This window comes from Argiope bruennichi, chromosome X2 (genome assembly GCF_947563725.1).
Source record: "Argiope bruennichi chromosome X2, qqArgBrue1.1, whole genome shotgun sequence".
Taxonomy (NCBI): Eukaryota; Metazoa; Arthropoda; class Arachnida; order Araneae; family Araneidae; genus Argiope; species Argiope bruennichi.
In genome coordinates, this window is record NC_079163.1 from 55642699 (window position 1) to 55653642 (window position 10944).

Here is a 10944-nt window from a genome sequence, read left to right on the forward strand (position 1 = left end):
TAGAAATATTCAGAAATTCGAAATTGTATATTCCATATTCGGTTCTGTATTCAGAAATTGTTTATATTGGAAAATCTGAGATTCCTAAAACGAATTCGATATATGTGGATTCCACTGCATTTCTGAAAATAGTTTTAAAGAATGTGTTTTTAAACATTGGGATAGTAATGGTTTCCCAATATTCTAAAAAAGAAAGGTATTTTTGTAAAAATATTTATATTTGGTTTGAAATTTATTTTTAAAATTTCAGATATTTTGTCTTAATTTGTTCTAAGGCAAGATGAATTTCAAAGTTCAATTCTAAAATACGTATTATTTAAAATTTTCTGCTGTATTATTCTGATATGCAGAAAAAAAAGCAAATAGATTTCTTAAAAATTTCAAATATATATATATATATATATATATATATAAATCCGATATAGATAAAAAAAACCTCTTTGGAATGATTCATTACGAATAAGCTCCTTTGGCGTTCATTTATATAAATAATCTTCTTTTTCCAGATTTAAACTTTTATAGGATATTATAAAATACTATAAGCCACAATTTGAAAGCTTTTTTAAACAATTTGGAAAATGCGTCTGTTTGAGTCTTTTTTATTTTTTTATGCGTATGTACACATGTATGTATGTGTGTATTATGAATTTGTAATACGTTATGCCATGTTAGTCTATGTTTGGAAAGAGAGATTATCAGGGATACTTAATAGATGCCAAGTCAACGTTTCCGGACTGAGACGACTGTTTGGCGGCATGGTAACAAATTTGGTAATTTTGGCAACGGAAATGAAATGGAAATGCTAGAATTAGGGTTCTATCACTATTAGGAACCGATATCTAGAGATTCTTCTGAGGAATTTCATGTAACGACAAGCTTTGTTAAAAAGCTATATAAGAGGAGATCAAATAAATGGATGAATATCTTTATGGAATTGTGCCTGTGGAGTAAGCTGGTAAGCTGTGGATGTGATGGTACGCTATGTGTAACTGTTATTCTTATTCAATTAACGATTTCCTGTCTAATATTTCCTGTCTAACGATTTGCTGTATATATTCTTTTCGCCTAAAAAGTTCTGTATAATCATGGTAGCAACTAAATCCCTGTAGGATCTGTGAGCAAAACACGATAATTCCACAAGTTTATTGTTTTTTTCCAATTTCAACTATTTAAAATTTTTCGTTGATATTTTTTAAAATAATTATTGTATCTTTAAATGCTTAAAATGAGTGAAAAGCGTTTCGATTAATATCTGTGTCTTTTGTGTTGTTTGTTATTCCTATTTAATCCTGTTAAGCAGGAAATGAATATGATATCTGTAGGTATTTGACGTCATAAAGAGTGTTCTGAAACATCAATATAATTAAGATGAAATATTAGTAGAAATTTTTTCACTATACTTTATCTTTAAAATTGTATTCTAGAGGAAAATTATCCTGAGTACAGTCAGGTACAAGATGTCTTATTATAAAATATAGGTGAAAATTGAAATCTCATGTTTGTTTTGTTCCCCAAATTTTCTTGCTTTTACCTATAACATAGAAAAATAAGTAAATAACATCATGAATACATGTGAATGTTATTTTACATAAATATTTTGCTTAGGATAAAACATGAGAACCTATTAACAGAATTTTCTTCCTTACTTTAGTAAACAGGGATGTCTTTAATGTAAATGTGGAGAGCCTTAAGAATTAAAACTCCACTTAAGTTTGTTTGATTAAGCCACTGAGTTCTATAAAAGGAATCTCCTTCAAAAATAAATAATTTAAACTCCATAAAACAATTAGTAACTATTTACAACCAACCTTGATTTGAAGAACCAAAATTTTGAATGAACTCAATGGAAAAATTGCATAAAAGCTTTCATTTATGTGTCACTTCTATTTAAAAAATAATATACAGGTAAATGCAAATATATATGTGACAGAAAAATCAATTTTACAGAGCTGGAAAATTGTCTTAGTTTTCTATTAGTTCATTTTCAAAATATTTGAGTATACGTTATAGTAATTTTTAGTATGAGTATAGTAATTTTTAGAGTATATATTAATAATGTGTATATATTATGGGGTATATATTGATAGTGAGTTGATGAAGTTTTGGGGTAGCCTTTGATTGCGGATTATAATAAATCAATTTCTGGGACATTTGGGCAAAAATGGTTTAAAGAAATGAAACCTCATCTTTGAACAAATTAATAGTTGTAGAAGTGGAGTGAATGTATTACAAAAAGGTAACTTTATTACTAACAGAGGAAGATGAAACCAAATAAAATATTTTAATGCAATAATAATTTTAAAAAATATATTTTCGGAAAGCTGCAATGCGCATGATGCAAAAACGGTCCAAAATTGCTCAAAGAGTCAAACCGTTAGATTTAAGAGTTACCAAATTTAACCCGAAATTATTTCTTGTACAATAGAAAGGGATTTTGTGAAAGATTAAATAGACTATAAATTATTTAAAAATTAAGTGAGTTGTTAATGTTTTTCCTTATTAACTTAAGATCATATTATCACACATGAGTAACTTTTACATTACATTTTCATAATATATATTTTATTTTAAAAAAATAGTTTTTAGTGATGCCAATTTTTTTAGTTTTTGTTTATAGATAGTTATTCTTTCAGTGTATGAAGTAAAAAACGTTTCACACAGAATATACGTATAATACAATCGAACCAAGCCTAGAAAATTATAGCTTCAGACTGCAGATTCGACTCCTCCTTAAAATGTGATCAAATATCAATGTGTGAAGTCGAATACGATGATATGAACCACACTATTTTAATTTACGCGCCATTTTTCAGAGAACAAGCTACAATAAATCATGAGTCATAAGCATTGTTTCAAGCATTACACGAACGAATGCTGTACGTTTAGTTGAAATAAATCTCTTTTATTTTATAATGTGAGTTTTCTCTTTCAGCTCTGAGAAAGATGATGGTACTGTTATGAATGAACTTGCAAAAATAATTTCAAAATTCAGAAGGTGGACAAATATTTTTATTTAATAAGAAGATTAAATAAATAATTATTATACTTATTCAAAGCAGTGACATTATCACTCAATATTAAAACTTTTCTGATAGAATGAAAAATAATTAATAAAGTATAACTTAACATCTAAACTTTATTTTGAATGGGATTTCTTTTCGAAATTTCTCTTGTTTATAAATTGTTGATTATAAATGACAATAATTATAATTGTTGATTATAAATTTCTCTTGATTATAAATTGTTGATTGCAATTAATGTCATTAATTGCAATCAACAATTAATTTACTATCAAAAGAATTTTTTACACATTAATAAAGTTAACATTTTCTTCAGTTGCAATAAAATTATAACAGGAAGATTAGTTCGTGCAATTCACTAAAATTAAATGCATAAATTAATATTTCAGGATAATGTAAAGCTATAAAATCATTCATTTTTAGGGTAACGAACACTCCTTACAGCTTCTTCCAGAGCATTTTTGAAAGGTCCGTTGAAAAGATCGAGCAAAAATTCATCTAATCTATGTTTTACTCCTTCAGTTGGATCTTCTTTGACAGTATCTGCTGTGTGGGTAGTTATAGAAAACTCTCCTTTAGATACGAGACTTAGTTCTTTTATTGAAGGTATCTGAGTGAGGGGTGAAGAGGTTACTTCTAATCTGGCTTTCGCTTGTCTGATATCTATATCGAGGCTAAAATCAAATTGTCGTATGTGTACACCGAAGGGGTTATTGTATCCCTTAATAGATTGAAATCGTCCCTCATACTCTATTTGTAAATGGGGCGTAACTATATGACAAACCAAACTGACATTTCCCGATGACCATGATGGCTCTTCGCAGCTTTCTCTCACTACGTCTTGCAGTCCAGTCAAATTTCCTCCCCAGTACATAATTTTGGTATTGAGCACGGCACCATCTGACGTTCTATCCTGGTGATTGTGAGAGAAGTTTGGCATTTCGTAAACTCTTAAATTTTCAGCTTCAATGGCCGATGGCAGATAGTCTGTGAGGACTTCATCCAAGTAATTATTAGCGTCATCTAGCTTGTCACCAATGCAGCAGGTGAAAGCTGAAATAAGAATAATATTAATTATGTTTGAAATTCGTAATAATTCGCAACAAGAAACTATCTTTATTTCGAAACTGGAATCTAATTAGTTTTCTTGCAAAAATTAAAATACAGAAATGCTTAAAAGAGAGAGAAGTAAATTCCGTGCATTAATACTACGGAAATCAAAGATAATAATAAGTGGAAAAAATGAAATAATTTTATTCAAAGTTAAGATAATTATGAAATAATATACAATCTGTTTTTAAGGGAAAGGAGTATATACCTATTACATTTCATTAAAAGTTCATTTAAACTTTAAGAGATTTGATTAAAAACATGAAATAAATGAAAGTTATATTTGTTCAGTCTATTTTATATGAAGGCATTTATCTGAAATCAGTTGAACAGAAGTTTGTGTTTTATTTTTATTAATGATATCTGAATAACTGTAAATTTATTTATTTAAGCTATATCAATATCAATACTTCTGCAGTTAACTAAGCATCTCTAACCCTTTGATGCCCTGTTTTATTCCAATTTACGCAGTTATATTCATTCGGAATTTCATACTATATTAAGTCTGTTATCTTCATAATGTATATGTTTTTCATGAATATAACCACATCGAAATTATTCTTGCCCCATCCGAAGGCACTCAGGATTAAATTGAGTGACTGTCTGTCCGACAGGACTGTAGCTAAGACGGGAACTAAGATTGAATCCTAATGGTCATCATTGGATACGGTACATCTACCCTTCGAAGGTATGTACCGTCACCAGACTGGAGGTAACTTGAACAACCCCTTTAATTTGCTGTCTGTCTGCCACGAGAACTCTTGCCGCCAAGTGTCTAGGATTCGGATAAAAGGAACCCGTCGGAGTTCAGGGGTTTATTGTATTCTCAGCATCAATTTAAGTTCAGTGAAAAAGTTCTTGATCATTCGTCCATCGTTTTTGCAGCGACTGTACGTGTCTTTATATTTAAATATCTTGCTGCTTTTAAATATTATTAATTTTTTTTCCAAAATAATGTAATTGCATTTCGCTGTTTACTAACTTTTTTGTTTTGTTTCTTAAAGCTAGGCATTTTTTAAAATTACTTATCGATTTAAGAAACTAGAGATTTGAAACTCCCAAGCACTCAAAATTATGTCTAAAGTTGGAATGTTTTGCTCTGAGGACTGTTCCTTTATCGCTGTACTGCTAATGAATATTGTTATTCATGGAAATTGTAAAGCTCATTTTTCAATCTACGGTTTGAATGACATTTCTTCAGAAAATATTTTCTTTGTAATAATTGGGTTTCTTTTTTTCAAGCTTCGGAAAAAAAATTTCTGATCATGTGCAATACAATCTGAAATAAACTTTTGTTGGTTTTTTTTCTGTAGAAACAATTTAAAGCAATATTTAAAATATGGGGGAGGGAAACAAGGTTTTATTTGGACTCTCCTTTAAGTTTGAAATCTATGGAGCACGCCTGAATGTTCAGTTGAATTGTTTTAAAAATCTGAATATTTTTACGAATAAACCTTGCGAAGTTATTTATGTTTTAGAAAGTATGTGCATGTTGAAATTAAGTTACAAATTAAATTCAGTTACAAACAATTTTTAAATGTTTTGTAACATGATAATTACTAGTTTTGTGTTTAAGAAAATAAATAAATATAAATTTCGAAAAGGTTTCGTAGATATTTAATAATGAACATTTGATATTAAGATATAAACCAACTTTTATAAAAATTCTGAAATAATTACGACTAATTATACTATAGTTTTTATGTTCAATTAGATGAATTATCCTGAGTTTGCTTGGAGACTCTGGTGTTTATTGCTTAACTGAATTTAATACAAATGAAATAAAAAGGATTATTTTTTGGTATGAATTGATCCTAATGCTAATTTATATTTCTTAATTGATTTTTTTCGGTTTATTGTGCAATCGTGTGCTATACAAATAATTATATAATTTTTTCATTTGATTTGTGCTGCTCTTTTTATACATAAGATAGGGATATCGGATACTTTCAAGATTCCGGGTATTCTAATAATTTGTTTTCAAAAGTCAAAGGTTATAATACCAGATGTTGCCAATTTGGCATTAAACGTGCCATTGTAAGAAATTTGAAGGAACTATTATCGATCCAAAATGGATCCTTCGAATGATAACCTGTTTCTATAGCGACCGTTGTAAATGAAAACATTTTGCGGCAAGAGTTCTCTTGGCGGACAGCAATACTCAACAAGAAAGCGAGAAACAACTACCACATCAGAAGCTTCTGATCCCCATACCTGGGTTGCTAGCTTTTGGATGTCATCATGAATATAATGAATAAAACCATATATATTTCCAGTATCGTGATTAAAAAATTGTGGGAGGGATAGGATACAGTTAGACAATTCATAATCACACTGTAATGCAGGATCAGATATGTTTTCCTGGAGTGGTAGATGGGGTAGAATGGGTGCAGAAGTTCAGATAGTTCTTGTAAGGAATCTTTATTCCCCTTCTGGATTGGAACCCTAATACTTTTCATCGGACAATTTTGTGGCTAGCTGACATTATTTGCTTTCTGAAGGTCTGATAGGGTTAAATTACTTTATCTTTCTAGAAAACGCGTTGTCTTATCTTCTGCCCACCGAACAGCTTTCTGCGTAAATGTGACCTTCCTTGTAGTTCTAACACGATGAGTTTCCATTCATTTCAGTCATAGTATTCATAATTACATGACCAACAAAAAATTTTCGAGTTACGGTCCAATACATTGGCCTGTTCGATCGCTAGATTTAACATGCCATGATTAATTTTTCCGTGGGTGGGAGAAGATACTTGCGTATGGCACTTTCGTTGACAACGAGGAACTGATTACATGATTCGCAGTATCTGCCGGGGAAGTCGTAGACATTCTTGAATCTTCTAGAATACTTGGAATTCTATGAGCAAGTAATGCAAACGATGAATACAACTTGTGGCTAACAGTTCCAACATCTTCCTTGATCTATGTTATTTTTGCTAACTTGCTTGCTTTGCTTTTTTTTTATTCAAGATGATATAACCACGAGCAATGAATTATTGTGTTCGGTTTTAATATTCACATAACTTTTATTTTAAGCCAATTTAAGTTGTCTTCTACACTTTTTTAAATCTCTACACTTCTACACTTTTTTAAATCCCAAAAAATTTACCCATATTCAAAATAAGAAAGATTCAAATATTAATTAAATTCATCAAAGATTTAATACCTATCCTGCCGATTTTAGTTCCCCAAATAAACATGAACTAACTATATGAACATGAAAAGCTGACTGTGCGACATAATTTATTTATACATGGCAATGCCAGAAATATTTTAACTATTCTATTTATTGTTACTTCTTTTAACAAAAATTATTTTTGAAAAGCCGCCAAAAATATGTATATAAGTATATTTATATCATTTGCATACAATATGAAACAGTAATAGGAAATTAATTTGAATGTAGGATCTTCATTTCAGAGATACAAGATATAATAAAATTATTTCATTACTCATTTCACTACTCTTACCAAAGAAAAAATGCTATGGGGTTTGAGTTGCCTCCACTTCCATGATGAGTTGTACCTCTTACAACCAGTAATGACCATTAGAACTCATCCTAAATTCTCACCACCGAGTTGACGCAGTGAGGGTCATGTGGTTACTTCGCTTGCTTGGGCTGGGTGAAGGCTATATATATATATATATATGTGTGTGTGCGCATGTGTGTGTTTATGCGTGTATGGGTTTAAAATATTCTTTGAAGAAACAGGCATGGAGTTCTTTAAACGATTTTGATTCTTCATAATTTCAAGGAAAACAACAAGGTAAATTTCAATTCCAATTTTTATTTTCTTGTCAAAATTTTTTTGTTAAAGCCGTGACGAAAGCAGCACAGTGAACAAATAGGAAATAAGAAAGCAGGAAAGAGAGTCAGTGAGAAAGCATTTTGAGCTTATATAATTTTTAAAAAGAACTTGCCGACACAGCGCTTCGGTTCTGTAGGGAAAAAATATAGCCTGTGCAACTCAGAATTTAAAGTTACAATGAAGCCGACGTTCGAGTAATTAGGAAATTTTTTTAAAAAATGTAGATTAATTAGAAATTATTACATGCACACACACACTTACGTATATACATACTAATTTTTCTCCTTTCAAGGTATAGTCTCTCTACATCTTATCTCAATAAGCAATTTAATTTTTTTTTCTTTTCTCGCAGTATAATTCTTTTTTTTTTTCATTAATTCAATCAATGTGATTTTGCTTGTAATAATTCATAGCAGTTTATACATTTTCGGAATGCAACTTGGAGTTGGTTCTTGTCTTTTTTTAATTGTCATGTGCGTGTTTTCAAATAGTTCCAACTTGTTAAGTGAGAACTTTTAAAAAAAATAATTGCTTTAAATAAACAAAGCAAGTTATACTTCAGCGTTTTCAGTAAGATTCTTTTGCAATAAATTGCTGAAATTTTAAAGCAACTCTTTAAGACGTACATTTAAATAAAGAAAAGTATTAGCTTAAACATAAATTGTATGTAATAACTGAAATTACGAACATCTATAGCTCGATGAGAGAGAAAAAAAAACTTACCAAGGGCCAGGAAAATAACTGTGACGAACTGCATGCTTCTTTCCTCTAAAAGAATTTTATAAGCTTTATCAAAGGAAGCAATTTTTAAAAATTTGTAACAGTAGATGATAATGCAAGCGTGAATATGAATTTATTTAGTTAAAAAATAAAAATAATTAATAAAAATGATTCTTAAAAATGATCTTATTTAGTGTATTAAAAAGTAGAATTTTTATTTTTATAATTTTATACTTTTTTTAGTGTGAAATTTATAATTCATTATTAAAAATACTTTGGAATTTAGAAATATTTTTTTTCCGAAATTCTTTACCAAGTGGCGTAATTTGTATAGAATTAAAAATTACTAAGATTAATCGATTAATTCATGATTAAATTTCGAAAATATTTTGTATGAATTTCTTTTCCCGATTTTCTATTTTTAAATCATTAGTTCATAATTCATCTTCATAAATATTATGAAATTTTGTAATCATTTTTTAAAAAATTCATTACCAGGGGGCGCCACGTGTGTAATTCCAATTTAAGTGAGTCGATTAACTGATAATTAAATACTTAAAGTATTAAAATATTATAATACCTTCAAGAACATGTAAATAAGTTAACTTTTTAAACTCTAGAACATCTGAAAGTGAGTAAAAATTCGTTTAAAAATTCCTTCTTTACAAACATGAAGCAAGCCAGGTTTAATAAGAGAAAGTAAAACCAAACTTATGACTTAACAAAAAATAATTTTATAATGGAATTACATTTTTTTTTCTCGAAAGGTCACAATGAAGAAATTTCATAATTCATAAAATATTCCGCTATGGCAGTAATTTCATTTTCAAAACTATAATATCTAAAAAGCATAAAATGTTGCACAACAGTTGTAATAATTATACTTCGATTAATTTATTTTTGGACAATAAAAACATAAAGTATTGGGTTTTTCAGTTTTTTTAAATTATAAAGAAGACGCAATTTAGTTGTGAAATGGACTTCATAATGAAATTAAATCTTAACAAAATTCATTCCTAATTCTTTTTAAAACAGCAAAGATTCTATTTTAATTTCTTAATGATAAATTAAAAAATCAAATTGCAATATTTCAATCTTGAATTCTATATGCATCGCATTTTGTAAAATTCTGAGATGAATATCATTTGAGTAATTTTACGTGATATGTATATTCTAGTTAATAATTCAGATCAGATCTTCTTAAATTACTTCTTCTTGTTACCCCATTTTTCTTTTTAAAAACTTTATCGTGTTCTTGAAACTGAAAACTAAACAACTAAACAGAAATTAATTAACGTTGAATAGAAAGAAATTTGATTATAAGCAACCATTCAGTAAATCTTAATTCATGATGTTTTTGTTATAATGACTTTTTAAATTCTTTTCCAAACAATCCAAAAGCATAAAATTACTACAGAATTTTTTGCAACCGTATTATCGTTTCACGCGTCGAGATTTAAGTAACAAATCTAGATTTAGATCATCATGATAATAATTTAGATTTTTCTATAATAGATATAAAAGACATTTACGAGCTCAGATTAACATCATGGTGATGATAATTACGAGTTCTCTAAAAATGATATAAAATTCATTTACGAAAATGTTCCAAGTAAAATTAGGTACGTTGCATAAATGCATAGAGAACACAAAAAATCTTACCTGGTTAACCACAGAGTACAATATGCTTAGTAAATGGAAAATGTCTGTGATAATTTTTATAGGAAATTTTATCAGAAAAGAAGAGTTTCTTTAAATCAGAGTAGCAGAAGATAACGCATTAGATATGCCAAAAACGAACAGATGTTACTAATTTGCTTGAAAAATAGCAACGACGACAGCTTTCGAATTTAAGTTTTGACAACCCTTCTACATTTAACTTAACATTTTCTGCAATCTCTTAATAAGATAGAAATGTATTATATGTAGAAAGATCTAAATGCGTATATTTGATGTAGGACTCGCATTATTTTTTATGTTTCAAAAGTAAATGGCATAACAAAGTAAAACAAATTTTTAAAAAATTGTTTGTAAAAACTGCAAAAGAGGTTCCATAGTTGAATTTTCGGAGCTCATGTCATTATCGGCTCATTAAATGCTAACATTCAAAAATTCCGGTATGACTTTGCAGAAAAGGAAATCAAATTTTTTGCCTCTTATTCAATAATGTTATTTTTGCTTGCTCTATTTCCCAAAGTGTTGGCATGTTTGGGGACGTGAGTTAGACAAAAATAGGCAACAGAATGTTGTTTTTTTTCATGTCAAAAAGTGGAACATATGCAGAAA

At 28.9% G+C, this 10944-nt stretch overlaps 1 protein-coding gene across 1 annotated transcript; it reads right to left on the bottom strand.

Moving 5' to 3' along the window:
* Positions 1 to 2987: 2987 nt before the first annotated feature.
* LOC129959953 (uncharacterized) lies at positions 2988 to 10378 on the bottom strand. The gene is made up of 3 exons (XM_056072873.1): positions 10321 to 10378; positions 8662 to 8706; positions 2988 to 4073 (listed from the first exon to the last, which is right to left on the bottom strand). Exons 2-3 carry the CDS (start codon positions 8693 to 8695, stop codon positions 3430 to 3432), a joined length of 678 nt encoding a protein of 225 aa, XP_055928848.1. The 5' UTR covers positions 8696 to 8706; positions 10321 to 10378; the 3' UTR covers positions 2988 to 3429.
* Positions 10379 to 10944: the final 566 nt, after the last annotated feature.

Coding starts and splice junctions, on each gene's coding strand:
- LOC129959953 (XM_056072873.1), bottom strand. CDS start 8,695: ATGCAGTTCGTCACAGTTATTTTCCTGGCCCTTG. Junction 4,074..8,661: donor AGTTATTTTCCTGGCCCTTG/GTAAGTTTTTTT, acceptor TTCTTATTTCAG/CTTTCACCTGCTGCATTGGT.